This window comes from Poromitra crassiceps (genome assembly GCF_964638095.1).
Source record: "Poromitra crassiceps genome assembly, chromosome: 28".
Classification (NCBI taxonomy): Eukaryota; Metazoa; Chordata; class Actinopteri; order Beryciformes; family Melamphaidae; genus Poromitra; species Poromitra crassiceps.
The window spans coordinates 811,831-832,234 of NC_139651.1; the positions used below are offsets into that span (position 1 = coordinate 811,831).

The window sequence follows — 20,404 nt, forward strand, 5'->3', positions numbered from 1 at the left end:
CAGATACAGGTTTTAGAGACAACTCATTCTGCTGTAATCAACCTGCAAACTGGTCATGGGCGGCATATATATACACCACATACTGTACAGATTCAGCTAGACTCAGCCCTCAGTCTTAATCCGTTTCACTCCTGTAAGACTAAGAATATTACTATTTAAATCTTTGCATAACGTTAGGTGGTGCTGTTGGAAGCCTTGCATCGGAGAACCAATCATGAGTGTTGTGGGCAGGCCTGCTTTCTGGGGGCAGTGACGCTCATGCAGAACCAGTGTCTCGCAAAACATCGCAGCGTTTGCGGAGAAACATATTACCGGTAATCACTTAGAAACAAACATAACCTGTTAATAGGACGTGTTTCATCCGGCCCCGGCGGTTAGAGGTCTTTCCCCCAGCGATAAGCCCGACTCCCGAGGCTAACGTTACAGAGCCTGCTGATGACTCACAGTAGCAAGCGGACCACTTCCGGGTAGGAAACATTATTGTAAAATAAACAACAGCTATAAATTTTGTTTGGAGCATATCAGCTTCGTGCTCTGTGTTAGGACTATGATAAATGGCATTGCCGCTACCAAATAAAATAATAATAATAAATGTAGGCGTGTCTGCTGCCGGCCGCTCTCGCCGGGCTCGGACAGACAGTTTCTGACAGTGAAATTCCCAGACGTTTGGTGGCGCAGCTCACCAAACGTCTGGGAGCCGAGACTAAGATTCAGCCAATCACAAATCAGTCCAGGTTTCATTTGCTTCATCGATATTTCCCTTCGACCTCACCTCCTCTCTCCTTTGTTTGTGTTAAATAACAATTCCTCAAACATCTTACATGTTGGACGCCAAACATGCCTCGTCTTTATTTTCTTTTTATTTGTTCATCTTTATTTGCTTCTTCAATGTGTATTGTACTGTAAATATGTACTGTAGCACACAGAGTGAGTCAAGAAATGATATTTTATATAAAATGGGTCAAAGCATTTGAATTAATCACACGTACAGTAAAGTCACAAAAATGTCAGGTGTGTAAAACGTACGACAGCACACTTCATGACTCTGACCCCCTTTTCCTCTCCATCCATCTCTCTTCTTTAACGGCCCCCCAGCCGTCCCCCCATCTCCTCCAGCATCTCACTGGAGGACTTCATCTTGTCCCCCGTCTCCTCCACCATCTCACTGGAGGACTTCATCTTGTCACCGCAGCACCATGTCTAATCCTGTCCACGCTTCTTCTCTTCATGTTACCATGAGAATAATGTGTGTGTGTTGGCTATATAGGCTCCTCACATGCCCGTTATGGGAGGAGGCAGTTATTGGGACAGACTCGACATCCTTACAGGCAGAGGAGCGACTGACACTGTCTTCAGAACATGTCACAATCAGAACAATCAGGAATATCATTTCAAAAGGTTTAGAAGCTGAAACTCAAACGGGGCTTGGAGGAGCCAGAGACATGTTCTGATTAAATGAAAATTACACCACTTCACACGGTCCTACACTTGATTGACCCTCAAGGGCTCTCTTACTGTATCGTCATAACAACTCTACAATTGACCTGATTGGTAAAATAGCTTCCATTTTTCTTTTTTCTTCCATTCATAATTGTATTATTCACATTTGGGTCAGGGGAAACTGAGAAACATATGAATAGAATAGACAAGAATTACTTTCCTTCCTCTCCTGAAATTACATTGATCCCTCGTTATTTTTGGAAACTAGAAGATGAGCTTTGCGAGGCTTAAAGGAACAGCTCACCCTAAAATCCAAAATACATCCCTCTCACCTGTAGTGCTATTTATCCATCTATATCGTTGTGTGTTAGTTGCCTGAGTTTTGGAGATATCGGCCGCAGAGTTTCTGCCTTCTCTCCAATACAATGGAACTGAATGCCACTCGGCTTGTGGTGCTCAAAGTGCCAAAGAAATACATTTGATAAACTCAACAGCAATGGCTGAGTTTCCCAACAAAGAAACTTCTTAAGGAGTTAAGAAGGCTCCAAAGAAGTGTTTCCCAAACGCCTTCTTAACACAGCGCTAAAGAAGGCTCTTAAAGCAGCTACGAGCAAGATTTTCGATTGTTATTAAACAGTATAATTACAATATTGATGCATCACATCTTACCTATAATAGTAGCTGAGACCAAAGCCGTGTGAATGGGAGATTGCTCTCTTGATGATTATAACCTCGCGTCACCAGGGGGCTCTCTCTCTCTTTCTGCCTACCGGCGGAGCGTGATTTCTATTCGCACAGGTTACGCAATAACCACGCCCTGTGCCCGCCTACGCAATAACCACGCCCTGTGCCCGCCTACGCAGCAGTCAAGCGCCGGGATTGGCCAGGAGCAAGTCTTTTGTCTTCTTCTTTTGACAGATGGAATCTCCCACACCACAAACACTGGAGGGCACGCAGCCCAGCGATTTCATGAACCAACTGAATAGCTCTTGAGAACGGACAGCGATTTCGAGAGCGGACAAGGCAAGGCAGGAGAGAGGACAAGGCAGGAGAGAGAGAGAGGACAGGGAGAGAGGCAGGAGAGAGGACTTAAAGGCAGGAGAGGACAACGCAGGAGAGAGAGGACAAGGCAGAACAAGGCAGGGGGGAGAGAGGAGAACCAGTCCCCCGTCCCCCCTCGCCTGACCTCCAACCTGTCTCGCCTCTCCTCCAACTCCCTCCTGTCTCCCTTCCCGTCCTCCAACAAAATTCCCTTCTCTGCCATCTATGTATGTATCTCCCGGCCTCCTTCCTCTCACCGTGTTCTCACTCTACCACTCTCACCATCTCTGCAGGGACTGACCTGCAGAGGAGAGAGGGGAGCGGGCACAGTCCCTGCAGAGATGGTGAGAGTGGTTGAGTGAGAACACGGTGAAGGAGGGAGGCCGGGAGATGGCAGAGGAGGGAGGGGTGGGAGCAGGGTGAAGGGGAGAGGGGTGGGGGGGAGGGGTGGCAGCGGGGAGACGACTTCAAATCCCCTGCAGGAATCAAACCTGCACTTCTCCGCATACAATGCGTTTGTTAAGGTGACCGCCTTAACCCCTAGACCATCAGCTAGGTAACTTACAATGGATCTCTAGGCAGTTTTGTTATGGCTTTCCCAATGAAAGACTTGAAAAGGTTTTAGTGTCCGTACCGGGATTCAAACCACAAACCTTTGGGTTGGAAGGCATGGTGTTTCACCACTGGACTACAACCCAGCTCAAACACACAGAACATGCAGCAAGTCAAATAGATGTGGTTAAGATTAGGGTTTTCTTAACCACGACCATACCCTAACCCAATTGATATGGTGGTGGGGGGGGGGGGGGGGGGGGGGGTATATATATATTTTTTTATTATTTTGTTTTCAATTATTAATATTATTATTTTCACATTTACTAATCATTAACCACTCTATTCAGGAATTGACCGACTAATCAGCAACGATCTAATGATTAACCAATATATTCACGAACTGACATGTATTAATCATTAAAGAAACAGTTAACTACTCTGAGTCTGCACTGAGTGCTCATAAGTGTCAAAATAGAAAACCAGATTCAAACATAAGCAGAATGGTTCTAAGTCCATGTTTATCATACCAGAATGTTAGCACAACAATACAAAACTCAGACCAGTGGTTTATTGATAGTATTCTGTGACATCACCACACAGACATCTTGGTCTGATTGTAATCAATTAACAGGTGATTAAAAATCTAATTACACACAGCCAATGAGCTGTGTGTAGTGTAAAGTGCCATATTGGTCAGAAATGCATGTGACATCATGAGAATACTATGAATAGACAAGTCCAAGTGAATCAGTTGTTATTAAGCTTTATACGAGGCGGACGAGTCTGTTGTGGCCTTCACCTTGTCAGTCTCACGTGTCTCGTCTCACGCATGGGCGCCTGGCCAATCCTGGCGCTTGACTGCTGCGTAGGCGGGCACAGGGCGTGGTTGTTGCGTAACCTATGTGCGGGCACAGGGCGTGGTTGTTGCGTAACCTATGTGCGAATAGAAATCACGCACCGGCGGACCGGATAAACCCGGAAGTGAAACGCAGCTGCCTGCCTTCCACTGTTTCGCTCTGCCTAGCAACAAACCATAAACAAGGAGAACGCCAGAACGGGCTTGCTACTCTCGCGAACATCTCTCGTTATATTCTAACAGGTTTTTTGGAAGTTATTTTGTGGTTATGGCCGAAGTGGCTGCTGCAAACCGTTTCATTTCACTTCCTGATCTGCCCTGGCCACAGACAGACTAACACTGGCCGATTCACTCGGGGTTCAAGCGAGACTACTCTGCGTTGGTCTCGTCTACTATTAGAGGTAAGGTACATGATAGAGTACACAGCATCGCACAGCGATGTGATGCATCAATATTAAATTTAGACTGTTTAATAACAATCGAAAATCTTGCTCGTAGCTGCTTTAAGAAGCATCTTAACTGGAGCTGTCCACCATCTCGATGTGAGAGGTCCTCTGCGGCCCACTAGATGGCACTCTGAGCCCACCAGTGTGCCACGACCCAGTGGTTGAGAAACACTGTTGTAGAATAACCTAATCGTGGTCATGTTAAACAAGAACTTCTTCTATTAAACATTATTTATTTCAGACATGGACTGCAGTTCAAATTGCTTTATATACACAGCATACAACAAAATTGCGAGAAACACTACAGAATTTAAGCGACCTTGGGTTCTGTGAAAGGTGCTATATAAATCCACAACATTCTTATTATAAAAGGAATCCATTCTGATTAGAGGAATATAGCCTACGGTAAAACATTTAAAACACAAGTAACCATACATACAGGGGAGATTTTCAAGTGTTCCCCAATTTTAAAAACTAAAGGGTGCATGAAAGAAAGGAAAAAGGGAAAAACACAAGAGGAACAGTGGACACAAGTATCTCCTTTTGCCTGACGCGGCTGGATCTGCCAGTGTTTTGTCATTAAGAAGGTGTTAAGAATGCCCCAGACCCTTCTTACAAAACCTTCTTAACACGTTCACTGCCAATGACGAGTTGACTCGTCAAACACAATCCAACCGTTCACTGCCAATGACGAGTTGACTCGTCAAAAAAATTTTTTTTTTTTTTTTGACGGTGCTACGTGGATCAATGTCCCCCACGTCTCCTATAAAAATATTGGAAGTATTGAATGTGTATAATCTATTTTACCGACCAACTAAGTGGCGACAGTGCTCTCCCGACAGAGAGAAAGCCAACCAAAAACAGCCGCGGGAGCAAGCCATTCTCAAGGAAATGGCTTGGCGATTTTACAGTCATCAGTCACCAGACTCGCCCGAGAGCGGCCGCGCCAGCAGCAGCACACTGAGAGCGGTGCTGGCGTGGGGGATTGCAAATTTGCATAATAGATTATGGGTGAAACACACTTTGAAACACCCGCAGAAAGGCCAGAATCGCACGCATTCCGAAAACCCAGAAACGAACGAGCCTCATTCTCATACTGTAGGCGAAAACGCTTTCACGCTGCTGCACACCGGCGCACAACGGTGTGGGGTTCCAAAAATAGACTGGGTGGGCAGCATAAAGCCTAGAATCGCACAAAGCTTCATCAAAGCTCTCAACCGAAAATCCAAGAAACGATTGAGTCCCATCCACAGTCCACACTCGCCACACTCGCCGACGAGGGGCCGCCAGAGAGGGAGGCTGCTCACTGCTCAGACAGGCAGGAGAAACTGGCTTGTGACAAACGCCACCAGACACGCCCACGGAGGGAGGAGTTTAAAGGAGAGGGTGTTCAGAACTATATTGTTCAGATGTCTGATCTCTCACTGATGCCAAAAATAAATTGTTAAAGTGACTGTTCTGCCTGTTTGATTGAATTTCACAAAACTGCGATTATCTCAGCTTTCACTCTCAGACAGCTGAAACCATGCTGTACTCAACGGCTAATATCTACATAACTACTAACTCTACAAACTAACTCTTTTAGACAGAGAAAGCACACATTCTATTAGTACTTTTGTGAACTTTGTGTTCACAAACTCCAAGCAGAAAATAATCCTCGGCTCTTGTAAAATGAGCCAGAATCCTCAAAAAAACCCTCTGGCAGAACCTACCTACAGTAAAAAAAAAAAGGCTGGCAGTGAATGTGTTAACAAAAGATCATCTTAGCGCTAAGAAGCTTTTGGGAAATGCAGCCTTCTTAACGGAAGATAATTTTAGGCTAAGAAGCAATCGGGAAACGCGTTGGCTTCCTTGGCTTCTTACGGGAGCCTTAAAGGGATACACCACTTTTTTGGAAGTTTAGCTCATTTGCCACATCCCCCCCACATAACCAAGATAAGGGTCAAAGAAGCTTCTTAGCGCTAAGAAGCTTTTGGGAAACGCATGCCTTCGTAACGAAAGATCATCTTAGGCTAAGAAGCAATTGGGAAACGCGTTTGCTTCTTAAGGGGGCCTTAAGAAGGGTTAAAGAAGCTTCTTAGCGCTAAGAAGCTTTTGGGAAACCCAGCCAATGTCTCTTTCCAGAAATCATGACCCCGTTACTCAAGATAATCCACAGACCTTGTTATGAGCAGTTTCATGGAGGAACTATTTTCTTTTGACCGAACTACACCCGCTAGCTGCTAGCTAGTTGCTACATGAGACTGCAAAAGAAAATAGTTCCTAAAGGCTGTCATGACGCAACACATACTGTATTATTTTGATTGAGACACGCCAACAGCCAACAAAACACACACACACACACACACACACACAAACACACACACATCACACATCACTCGCACACTTGAGCTGAAACTGAAGACATGATGTCAATAAAGCCATAAAAGGACTCTAGTATTGGCTTGTGCCAGCTTGTTGAGAGACGGGACTAAAGTGCACCATTGGATCTGGTTTAAATGAGCCATGTCCTGAGGAGGATTATGTGGAGAAGTAGCAATCTAAGGAAATAGATTAACAACTGAGCACAAGAGTTCCATACCAAGTGTGGAGAAGACTCGTGCTAATGCTAAGAGTAATGCTGGAGGTTTTTAAATCCCTCCTGAAAACCCACCTGTTTCCCCTGGCCTTCCCCTCCACTTAGCTATCGTTAGGTCCCTGGCTTTTATTGTTTTTATTCCTTCTATCTTATCTCCCTTTAATTTCTATCATATCTTGTATTGTGATGCATTTTATTCAGTATTTCTGCACTTTACCCGTTTTATATTTGTGCTCCCTATTTGCTCCCTGCCTGTAAAGCACTTTGGTTCAGCTGCTGCGGTTTGTAAATGTGCTATATAAATAAAGTTGACTTGACTTAACTTGACTTGACTTGACTAAAGGTCCTTACACATCGGGAGCGATGCGAATATACGGCACGAAATTGCGATGCGAGTTTTGACCCACCTGTCAATCACAGCCACAGATGTGTACACGTTGGAAGCGAATTTCTGAAAAATCGAACGTGGTTCGAAAAAATAAACACCGCAATAACGCTCCGCGAAACTTCGCCGTCGGTATGCACGGTTGCATTGACTGATATAGGTTCGGAAAATATTATTGACGTGCGAATTAATCGCACGAAAAAAACGTGCTCGGTGTGTAAGGACCTTAAGAGTCCAGGACCACCATCAGTGGAGGACACCCAGGACAGCAGGTTACAAGCTATGGTGTTGCTATAGCAACCAATACTGACATAACTCACATATTAACTGCTCATTATGGAATACAGACTCAGAATCAGCTCTACTGGCCAAGTATGTACACATTAGGGCATTCACGACTAGTGAATTTTACTAGTCGACTAGTCGTCCCTAAAGGTAGTCGACTAGTCGATTAATCGTTTTTAATTGTTTTTAATAAAAAAAAAAAAAAAAAAATTTTTTTTTTTTTTTTTTTTTAAATCTTTAAGAAAGAACATGAGGTATTTACACGACATACATGGACTATCATATCCCATATCCCATATCCCCCACAAAGAACATCAAAACACAACAAAACAAAACAAGAAGACTGCATAAGATACACAATAATCCAAGAACAAACAAGACTATTGGACAAACAACCAAACAAAAACAATGCATTCAGCTCCTATCCTGATAAGCCTAATGACACTGGGGTAAAAAGTTCTTAAAGTCAAACTCTGTATGTGGTTGCCATATTTGGGGGATGTCTAAGAATCTGCCTTTGCTCTTGTAGTAAATGTTATCCAACGTATGGTAGCTTGAGAGTTCATTCCACCAGTGAACTACAGCTGGGGGATTGGATGCTTTCCAATTTAAAGCTATCATTTCCTAGCTGCCAACAGGGCAAGATCTATGTATTTACTTTGAATGCATTGTTTTTGTTTGGTTGTTTGTCCAATAGTCTTGTTTGTTCTGGGATTATTGTGTATCTTATGCAGTTTTCTTGTTTTGTTGTGTTTTGATGTTCTTTGTGGGGGATATGGGATATGATAGTCCATGTATGTCGTGTAAATACCTCATGTTCTTTCTTAAAGATAATTTTTTTTTTTTTTTTTTTTTTTTTTGCTAAAACGACTAGTCGACTACTAAGCACAGTGTCGACTAGTGGTTTTACTAGTCGACTAGTCGACTAGTCGACTAGTCTGTGAATGCCCTAGTACACATACAAGGAATTTGGAACTCCGGTTTGCTTTAGTAAGTTTAACAAGTAAATATAATCAAGCTGATGACAAAATAATCACCCAAAAATGTATTCCAATCAAGAAACAAGGAGCTATTAGAGCAAATTTGAACACAACAAAAGTACTGCAATTTCAGTACAAAACCATCTTGGAATTTGGCAAATGATTTACACTCGTGTAGTCGGCGAACTCTTTATAAACAACTTTCTCAACAATTCCACAGATGCAGTAAGTCTCCAATTAACCAGACGAGGCAGGACAAGTGCACTTTTGAAATATTAGGGAAAATACTCAGTGGCTGACCAATTAGCTGCTTTGTGACAAATTAGGACAAATAGTTGTCATTGCTCGCTTTAGGACTATAGAAAATCAGAGATTAATTAGTTATGTTTTGGAGCTCGATTAAATGAATATACAAGTTTCTTATTCAAATAAAATCCCCTCAAATGACACATGTATTTTTCCTATCAACTAAACAAGTGCTTCATTTGAAACGGATTAATTTCGGGGAAGTTTAATATATGAGCGGTGGGGCGTCCGGGTAGTGCAGTGGTAGATGCCTACCAAGTACCAACATGAGGGTCGCAGGTTCGAGCCCCCATGTTACCCCCAGTTTGGTCGGGCGTCCATACAGGCACGATCGGCCGTGTCTGCGGGTGGGAAGCCAGACTAGGGTCTGTGTCCTGGTCGCTGCAGTAGTGCCTCCTTGGTCAGGGGGGAGGGGAGCTGAGGGTAATAGTGTGATCCTCCCACACGCTACGTCCTAGTGCCAAGTAAACTCCTCACCGTCAGGTGAGGAGGAGCAGCTGGCGACTACACATGTATCCGAGGAGGCATGTGCTAGTCTACAACTCTCTCCAGATCAGCAGAGGGGGTGGAGCCACGACCATGATGCATGTTGAGCAGAAAAGAGCAGTTTCCAGGTGACAGCCACGAGCTAGAGAAGAACACTGATCACACATGTTCACACTTATTGACCTTCAACAGCTTTTCAAATCCATAGAGCTGTAGAGTGTAGATCCATTGTTAATGACCTTTAGAATGAATCGCAAACATTATGTTGTTGAGAACTGCATTGCTTTTACTTTATTTATGCTGTGATTGTAACATAGACTACTAATCAAATCAATCAATCAATAATCAATCAATAAAGTCTTACATTCTTGAAATGTTACCTATGAATTTATGTGAAATGTGGTGTGTCCAAACTTGTGCCTGGCCGTGTGGTCCGTGTAAAACGTGCAATTAAGCGTTTTATGACGATTGATCTAAATAATGTTTTACTCTGCTTTTCTCTCATCTCCTTAGATGGGCCGCTGGGACCCCGCGGTCTAGTGGAAGCGACGGAGATGTGCACACAGGAATGCTTAGTTCTGGGACATTCAGACAACTGCTGGATGCCCCCGACCATGGGAACATACCAGCAGCAGCAGCCCAAATCGCCTGTGTCTACTAGCTTCGGCTCGCAGAGGGAGTGGGGACCCAAGGACAAACTTCTCAACGGACACACTCTGACCAGAACCTGGAAAAACGAGGGTGGTCGGTCGGAGCACTTCGCCGACAGGAAGCAGTTTGGGAGCGGAGAGGGACACTTCACCAGCAGTGGTGGTAACATGGCTGATATCCCACTGGTGAGCCTGAAGTCATACCAGCCAGCCTCCTGCCCCGACAGCCCCAAGGAGCAGCAGCTATAAGAGGAACTTTGCTTCAGTGCTATGAGGAGTCCTTGCATCTCGACACAGGAAACAGATGAAGCAACTCATTTGAGCTCATCTTGTTTGTCTTTTTCTTCTTTCTCGTTTCGTTTCCCCCTCTTACGTTGATGCTTCTGCAGTGTGATAGCTACATGTACTATGTAGGCTACTAGACTAGTGCTTATGCTGTGTACTCTACAAAACAACTTTACTAGGGTTCAAGAGGAAACCTCTCTTTTTTGGGGGGATAATGAATGTCCATGGATTTCTTCAGATGAACATTTCCTCTCCACTTCACATGTGATTTCCTCTCCACTTCACGTGTGATTTGGACATTTCCTCTCCACTTCACGTGTGATTTGGACATTTCCTCTCCACTTCACGTGTGATTTGGACGAGTGGAGGAAGATCATCATGCGTGCAACGGAGAAAATGAAAACAAACGACAAGAAAAAACTACCATGGCTGACCAATATATAACAATATTTGTGGTGTGGTTGTTATTGAGTTGTTCAGGACTATATTAATCGACACAATCAAAGAAAAATTGAGTTATATTTCAGAAGGTGTTGTTCTGATAAACACTTGTTAGTGGACACTTGTTTATTCTGTCATTGTCTGTGTGTTTGTAAATAGGACCTATTAACCACTATCATGTACCTGTAATAACCACCATGAAGAAGGAAAGTTCCTGGCTGTTGCTCATCGTTGTGGCATCTCATCAGGATTTGGGATCTCAGCTGGACAAAGGATCTATAATGTGGCATAATGTACAACAAGAATACATTTACCAAATCATTATTTAACAACCCTATGGGTGATTTCAAATTTTCAACCAGTAATATGCTCAATATTGCCCATATTTCATTTCAACAACACAGGCAAAGTTTTTTTCAAAAGCATTTTGTATGAAGGATGTCAGTGCTCAATATCTACATTATAATAAAATTGAACAGCTCTGAAAGCTCTCCTCTATAAAACTGATTTTGAAAGTTGTTCAATACAATTAAATAGCAATATATTTGTAAATGGCTAAATGTTTTATCTACCGATCTTATTACTGTATAGATTTTATTCAAAAATTGTGATTTAACTGAGCGCAAATTCCTCAGTAGTACTTGCAATTTAATGACATAGTCTATTATTTTGACACCGACTATTATTTTCCATACGTTAAGAAAACACTTTGATCACCGTGCCTTCATGATGTTTCTTCAAACACTGGATTGTGCTTATTTAAAATTAATTAATTATTTAAATGAGAATACGTAAAATTAATAACCCTTTCCAATAACTGAATGCCTTATGCATTGAATGTTTGCCAAATTTAAAGACATAGTCACACCGATATGAAAATACAAAATCATGCCATTGATTACTGAAGAAAAGTAGAACGGCATGAGCAGATAAGTCAACCGTGAAAGATTGTTTATCATTTCCACTGTCTGAGATTTATTTGTCTGTTTTATTTTTCTTGTTTCCTCCACAGCATGGAAGGCAAATTACACAATGGAAATAGCATGCTAAAAGATAATAGATTTAAAATTAACTTGATCAGTTTGTGTCATATTTAATTTTGTTTGAAATCGAATTGGTTTGTGCATTAAGGAGGCGTTCGGTTTGTAAAGCACTTTCATATTTATGTCACAATATAAAAGAACTTAAGTGGGATGGAGTGATTTGCTTACCGCAGTATGTTATGTCAGTTGTGAGGGTGTTTGACATCACAGATATTGAAACAGTTAATCCTTGTTACTACTCTACAGGTATACAGCTACTGCAATAAATGTTTTAATTATGCGTATGCTTAATTTGTGTGCAGGATTGATCACCTCTGTACTTAATGAGTCTGTCTTTGTTGTTTTTGTTTGAATTTTTGCCTACATAGAAAAAAAAGGTAATTTCAAAATTATACCAAATTTCCTAAAACATTCGGTCCAAAGTTTAATCTGGAAATAAGCGATTTATTCATTCAAAGTATGGTGTTTGGTTCATTACATTCATTAATTACAATTCTATATTTTCCACGACATTTGTGCAGTTACAGCCGTGGCTGGAGGCATGGGCCCCTATCGTTGCATCGGCGCAGTTTCTAGGCCGAGCGGCAGGCGCAGATCAAAGCAGTGGGCGTGGAAAGGCGCACTTGATATCGTCGTGCTGGCGCTAGATGCAGCCCAAAGCATTACAACCACGCCTTTTAGGCGTAAAATTATGCACCGTCATGCTCATTGGATAAGTGCAATAAACGAATCGCACGCTTGCCTTTTTAGCTCCAATTCCAGTGATCCCGCAAAACCAGACGAAAGCCAAACGCTCTGCCCCCCCCCCCCCCCTCCCTTCATCCAGCCTGTCTGTCTGCATTATAGGCTATTATTCCATATTATTATGCTTCTCAAACCAATCTAACTGCAGTTTCAATACTGCAAGCATGTAAATACGCTACACTATAGCAAGATCAAAGTGAAAATAATGTTCTATGCATCAGCTAGAAAAATATAGCCTATTAGATTGGTGAAAGTTTGTCCAGAAAGATATCATTTTCTCTCGCCTGCTGCAGGAAGGATGATGCACATAAATATACCCTACATTATGTCAAGTCATTGCATAAATGTGTTTTTATTGTAAAACTAAATGTGAAATAGGGCCAAGTTATTGGAGGGACATCAGAGTATAGCAGATGCCATTAGAAGCGCGTTCCGAAGCGCGTTCCGCTGTTACTTCTCTAAATCACGTTAACTCCACAAGGGGTAGGGTGAATGGAGGTATTATGGGACACTTTTTGACTTTTCGCCTTGTGGAAGCTTTTTTGCCATCAATTAAAAAAAATAGCCCAACACATGATACATTTCTGTAATAGTCAAGATGTTACCTAACCTTCTGAGGTGGAATGAAGGTTACATTATATTCCAAGGAGGCGTGGCATCCTCTTTTGTGTGAACTGACCCAAAATCCCTTTTTTCTGTAACGTTTCGTATTATGGGACAAAATGTTTCGTATTATGGGACAGATGCCTTATGATGAATTTAGGCTAGTGTAAGCATTTACTACACAATTTAATTCATACTTTGATATAATCTGACATGCACATCTTACTTTTCCTATTCATCTTTATAAATTAACACTCCATGTTCATTTAAACTGTTTTATTTAATGTTTAAAACTCTGTAAACAATTCAAACAACAATCGGCCTGCCCTCACTGTCACAACAACCCCCTTAGTTGTTGAGTTAACAGTAGGTTAGGTTTAGGATGATTAAGTTGAGGGGTGGGGTTAGGGTTAGGATGATTAAGTTGAGGGTTAGGGTTAGAATGATTAAGTTGAGGGGTGGGGTTATGGTTAGGATGGTTAAGTTGAGGGTTAGGGTTAGGATGATTAAGTTGGGTGGTGGGGTTAGGGTTAGGATGATTAAGTTGGGTGGTGGGGTTAGGGTTAGGATGATTAAGTTGGGGGGTGGGGTTAGGGTTAGGATCATTAAGTTGAGGCATTGGGTTATGATGGTTAAGTTGAGGGTTGGGGTTAGAATGATTAAGTTGAGGGGTGGGGTTTGGGTTAGGATGATTAAGTTGAGGGTTAGGGTTCGGATGAGTATGTTGATGGTTGGGGTTAGGTTTAGGATGATTAAATTGAGTGGTGGGGTTATGGTTAGGATGATTAAGTTGAGGGTTAGGGTTAGGATGAGTATGTTGGTGGTTGGGGTTAGGGTTAGGATGCTTAAGTTGAGGGTTGGGGCTGGGGTGATTAAGTTGAGGTTTGGGGTTAGGATGATGAAGTTGAGGGTTGGGGTTAGGATGATGAAGTTGAGGGTTGGGGTTAGGATGATTAAATTGAGGGTTGGGGTTAGGGTTAGGATGATTAAGTTGAGGGTTGGGGTTAAGGTTAGGATGATTAAGTTGAAGGTCAGGCTGGGATGATTATGTTTAGGGTTGGGGTTAGGGCTAGGATGATTCAGAGTCTATTAATATTAACCAATTGAAGTGGTCAGCTTTTTTTTGCCTGCCTATTTGTTGGTAACCACTAATCTATTCTAGAGAATAAACAATGGTTCTCTATTGCAAGGTTGATAATTTTGTTCATTAGCAAAGCCTTTTAGCACTGTCCCATAATATGAAAACATACTGTCCCATAATACGAAACCGTGTTTCGTATTATGGGACAAAATGAAAACAACCTAATTCCAAAAATAAAACTTTGTTTTGTTTTGTTTTTGTTTTGTTTTTGGTTGCAAACATGCATCATATTCATGTTCCATCAAAAGTTTGTGCAATATATTAGCTATGAGAATTTTATGACCTTATGATGAAAACTAGCTAAAGCTTATGTCATTTTCCTCACCTCATGCCCTGCAGGGTCAACCTCCTGTTTGAAGCTTGCCCCGCCCACATATGTGATGTCACACCAATGAGGGCATGCGATTTTGATTGTGTAGTTTCACAGGTAGGGCTCAGAAAAAAAAGTTTTTATTTTCACTCATCAGGCAAGAAAATATAGCCTCTATAGCTTAAGTGTCCCATAATACGCTATGTCCCATAATACCTCCATTCACCCTATATATAGGCTCAAGAGGACATATATGTTTCACATAGGGTGGTGTTTTCATTTCGAAGTTTTATTTGGTCCAATATTGAAATGTTGACAATGGCAGGCTGTGTTACCATTACACATTAATTTAGAACTACCTTTTATATCTATTTTGGCTCATTTGGTGGCTATTTAGTAGCGAAATGAAGAAACACAATGCATGCTGGGAACTCAGAGAGAGAGAGAGAGAAGGGTGACAGAGAAGAAGCAGTGAAGGCAAAGAATAGGCCTGCTTTTGAAAAGCGCAAAGCGCTAAATGTAGGCCAGCTCCCAAGATATGACTAGGCTGGTATTTAGCGCCGACACGCCCACTTTGGGACTGCGCCACGCCCATTCGGCCTAAAGCGCATTTGGCAGCCTAAAGCCTATTGCTATCTTGCCGAAACAGGCGCAAGGCACGTTTTTTTGCGGTTAAGGCCCGTAATAGCGCCGATGGCCTGTGGGAGAATAGAGCCCATTATGTTTTCAGGTTGTCCATCCGTCCATCCCATGCTCGTTAACGCGATATCTCAGGAACACCGTAAGGAAATCTCCTCAAATTTGGCTCAAACGTCCACTTGGACTCTGGTCAAAGTTCAAGGTCACTGTGACATCATGTCCATCCGTTCCATGGTCGTTAACGCAATATCTCAGGAATGCCTGAAGGGAATCTTCTTCTTTAGTTAAAATTGGCTAAGTGGTGTCTGTGTGGGCGGGCGGTGGGTGTGTATCACGATTGTGGTGTCATCAGTGATGTCACTCGAGCAATTGTGATGTCATCAGTGATGTAATAAATCCTTCCTGGCTGAGCAGTATAAGTAGGGAGAAGAGGACAAGTGGCGCATCATCTCCAGAGTCTCCACCCTAGGAATCAATAGTATAGTTACAAATTGTCCAGATAGGCGCACCCGCATAAGCGGCAAGAGATTGGACGGATGGACAGACGGACGGATAAATGACATTTCAATGTTACTATGATCATATCCATGAGCTAAAAATTCAAGAAGAAAGTAGTTACACATTCCGTTGGTCAAATCCATCTTAATTTCCATAGCTCAATGTAACCCTTCAGTGAGGGAAAACCCACCAGCAAAGCTTCACTCATGATTTAGCATTTTACAATCGCTGATTTGTTTTCTGCCACATTGTGCACAGATGTTTGGATAAAACACGGTGTTGTGCTCATCAACTCACACAGGCTTAATGTGTTCAGAAACCAGAGTGTGAATGGTGTCACTGCCCAGTAATGAAGGGGACAGCCGACGCAGCCTAACTGCTGAAGTAATTATAATTTCCTTTATTCCTTTAGGTTTCTCTTTCTCACTGTATAACCTCATTTGATATGTTTATCAGCTGTCGCCCAATGGGGCCTCTCTGCTTAAATTCATATTTGCCATGCGAGCGATCGACTTGAGCAAGAAGAGTTTTCTGGGAAGCTTCAAAGCTAATTGCCTTGGCAGTGTGAGGGGAAGTAAATTAGTGTCACACCACAACCCGGAAAAAAGGTTCCCAATCGCATTTCCTTTCATATGGAGCTCCGAGAATATATTTCAGACACTGAAGCCGCCGTGCACAAAGTGGAACAGAATGAATGTTCAGTGGGGAATCGGTCACACAGAAAAGCAATGCTCTTCAGACAGAAAAAAAAGAGAGACAACTTCTCCACACAGATCTATACAGTTGACAGAAATAGCATCATCTGCATATTTTTGAAGGCCATCTTTGAAGAGCTTGAATTAATCCACGTTGGTTCCAGTTCATTTGGTGCTTTGGAGCTTTCAAATAGGAATCTCAACAAGTGTAACAGAATGACCTTGTGGTCCGTCCCACCGCCGCCAGGAGGGATCTCTCCTTTCGGATGACTGGCAGCCCTCGAAAAACCAGGTTACAGCGGTGCTCAATCAAAAGCAAGTTTCTCTAGCTGGCATTCAACAGAAGGTAAGAGTAGTTGCTCAGCCTGTAGCTATGGCCTAACTATCTCCCTTGACCAAAAAGTAGCCCATTCACTCATGTGCAGACACAGTATTTTTGCTTTTCTATGTGGGAGACAGCTTCTGTTATACAAATTATAGAGTGATTTATTGAGGTTGGCAGTGGTGCGAGGCAGGATGGGAATTTCACAGAGGCCATGGCTGCCGTCGTTGCCCCTCCCACTGGCCGTGAAGCCCTGAGAACCCTGAGTCCACGTTGGCAGCAGAGCCCTGCTACCAGCCAGCTACTGTCAGGTGCTTTGAAAGTGTCATTGGTCTCAGTTTAATGTAGCCTTATGCAAAGGATGTGTGCTTGGCTCATTTTAACACACATTTCAGAGAAATCGCTCTTCACGATTATGCCAACCGAGCCATGCCAGCAATAGAGACACTGCATGAAATAGGCCACGCCCATCACGGGGAAAAAGCTCCGTTCACTCCCACGCACCAGCGTCATTTTCCTTGAATTAAACATAGCTAAAAGCTGTTGTGTGGTGGTGGGCTGTGCAGACAACAAATGTAAAAAATCGCCAGTTAAAGTTTTTGTTGTACTCCTGAGCAAAACAAGGAAGCCATTGAGAATTGGCGAGAAGAAAAATGTGGATCTAGCTGTCAGTGAAGTAAGTTGGAGTGTTCATCTTCCGTATATACGATCTTTTTGTGCAACACGCAACCATGCACGTGACATAGGAGAACACCAGGATTGGAGGGGGGGTTTCTGTTTTTCCCCCGTCTTGGGCATGAATGACGTGAATGATGATGCGTTACGCAGTGTCTCTATGGTCTTTGTGCTCTGGCATGTGGCCTTATGCCCTAAAGAAATGTGTGATACCGTCCGAAGGACAAATGGCCGTGCTCCTAAAATGATTAAATTTCCACCCTGATGCAAGGTGATTTACAGAGACCTGTGCAAAATCCTCTGTTCATAATAAGCAGAAATGGCTATTAGGATGATTGGCCAAATTCTTTATGACTGTCTTGAAGCTCTGCGGCAAAACCCTGATAATGTCCGGCTGCTTTGATAATCCAAGCTCATAATTCCATATGCTAATTTATCCAACAAAGTATATGCCACACATCCTTACAGTACTCTTCACCAAAGCATAATGAACAGTTGAGCCCTTATAAATTAAAAAGAAAGAAAGAGAACAAACGCTTACAGACAGTATAAGTTTCAGTCATGTAGAAGTCACTGCAGTCTTAACAGTACATATAGGGGGTGGGCAATACCGCAAAAGTGTATGTATGTAGTACTTTATAAAAAGTGCTACATAAATGAGCAAAGCTTTTTTTTTTAATCATCACTGTTATTGTTGTTGTTACTGTCCAGGCAGAAATGTTCTATGTGATGAATCAATATATCGAATTTCGTATAATCAAGTTTGTTTTATTTGATTTGACTTCATTTCTATCTCATTTATGTTTGTACGCGCTCGGCAACATGTATGTCATACCAATAAAGCCCCCTGAATCCAATTAGAAAGAGAGAGAGAGACACTGAAGCTCCAGGTGAGTGTTCAGTTGGCCAACAGTGTTTTTAGTTTGAGCTGAACACTGCTACAGACAGCTACGCTGACACGGTAACAACTGATCAAATGGGTACAATAGAAGAGAGAAAGTGAAACTTAACTTTAACTTAGCCGAGTATAGATATTCTTGGGATCGATCCGCCCACCCCTACCTTAACAGACTATATGTTGCTGTGAGAACAATGTGTACTGTGTCCAGCCAGGCAAGACTGAAAGTTTGCACTTGATATAACACAGGCCGTCCCAGCAGGAGGTGCCTGAACTGCCCACTCTGAATCAGAGGCCGAGAAGCAACCGCATCAATCAGAACAACAGCCCACACCTGTCAGGAGATAAACAACCTGACAGGTAAACCACAATCCACTGGCCAATGTATCAAACATGAACAGTCCATGGAGGAGAGGGCAGGTGGACAGGTAACAGTCCATGGAGGAGAGGGCAGGTGGACAGGTAGATCTTGTGCTGTTGAAGAATGTAAAAGTAGATCAGAAGTATAAAAACGTTGGGCACCCCTGACATAGGCTATAGTTTTCCTGAACTCTCAAATGGATACAGATACACATATCCACAATTAAGCAATGTTGTTTGAGGTAGCCTATACACAACTGTAACTGTAACATGTAGATGTATATCAGGAATTAATCTTATAGTATACAGTAACTACAGGGTCATATCTACAAGTGAAACTAATACCTCCCGGCAACAAATGTGGTGGTCCAGGGGTGTAAAGTGTGTGTGTGTGTGTGTGTGTGTGTGTGTGTGTGTGTGTGTGTGTGCGGGTTGTTATGAAAAGGTGAAATTAGCTATATAGACCAAAACCGTGTTTCGGTCCAGCCTGTAAAGATGTTTAATTACGGTTACGAGTGGGGCATTTTTAACAGGAACTACGGGACTTCTGACTCAGAAGTCCCGTTCTGAGTCCTGCCTCAAGTGGCCATTTGGGGAATTACATCTTAAACAAAGACTTCCGCATCTTCAGGGGAAAGGGGGTGGGGCTTGCCCACTGCAACCAACACAGCACCATGCGGCACTAGTGCTATATGGGTTTATCATTCAACCCTGACCTGCTGATTAAAGCCCATGGCACACCAATCAAACATTCTCCAACAAACACCAACAAACACCAACAGACAATTGTCTGTGAATGTTGGCAGATGTTGGAGATTGTTTGAAAGCATGGCACACCGACCAAACATATTCAGCACAACAGTCCCAAACATGTAAAAAAGAAACACCAGAAAAATAGAAACTGCACTGTGTTACAGCACATAGAAGATGGCTCAGACTGACAAAGTTAGTTATACATCTGTCGAGTAATACAATGATACACCCAGTTTATTTCTTTTGTAGCGACAGATGGCCTTAAACGCCACACTCACGTGACGCTTCTTGAGAGAGAGGTGAGGGAACGTGCATATTTCTGCAGACTTTATCGAGGGACCATGAAGGCGTCATGTGACAGGCAACCGCAGGCAACGCTAGTTGAAGCTTGGAGGTCCTGCTGATGGCAGCTGCAACAGTGTTTTCTCTGCTATCAACCTGGTTAATCTCGCTATATTCTTCATCACAGCGGGTCATTACCCACTGTGCACTTAATCGTGCACTAGTTCTGCATAAGCACCTGCAGCTCTCTCCTTATTTTACTGACGTTCTCAGTGATCACACGGCTGTTTACATGTGTTTCTGAACGGCTAGCTAGTTATTAGCATAGCTCGTTGTTAGCCGTCATGGATGTTCTCTCTCCCCCTCATTATGTAACCTTGCTGCGCAAAACATTACTTATTTGCGGGAGTGCATGGGAGAAGTCTCCCGCTAGTGTTGTTGATGCCCAGTGTGATGGCACATGGTTGGCAGAGAAACGTATGTTTGCTGCGTCGCGTGTAACGTTAGGAGGCTCTGCCTCTGACCAAACTGACCAGACAACCGCAGGCATTAGGCGCGCATGCGTGAGCTCCGTTTCCATGGATACGCGACTGAAAACATGGGAAGTTACCAGACAACAGCGAACAGCGAACAACGCCGGATTGAACAAGTCGAATCCTGGCAAACATGACAGAACATCGCCGAACATCGCCAAACACGAACAGACA

At 42.9% G+C, this 20,404-nt stretch overlaps 1 protein-coding gene across 1 annotated transcript in view; it reads left to right on the forward strand.

The window, feature by feature from the left end:
- The window catches only part of pcdh9 (protocadherin 9), a gene marked incomplete at both ends in the record, with an annotated part of 361,675 nt that extends 351,418 nt beyond the window's left edge, over positions 1-10,257 (forward strand). The window contains one exon of the mRNA XM_083662392.1: positions 9,872-10,257. Coding sequence (XP_083518518.1) covers positions 9,872-10,257 — 386 coding nt within the window. The remainder of the gene's footprint in view (positions 1-9,871) is intronic.
- Between the last annotated feature and the right edge of the window lie 10,147 nt (positions 10,258-20,404).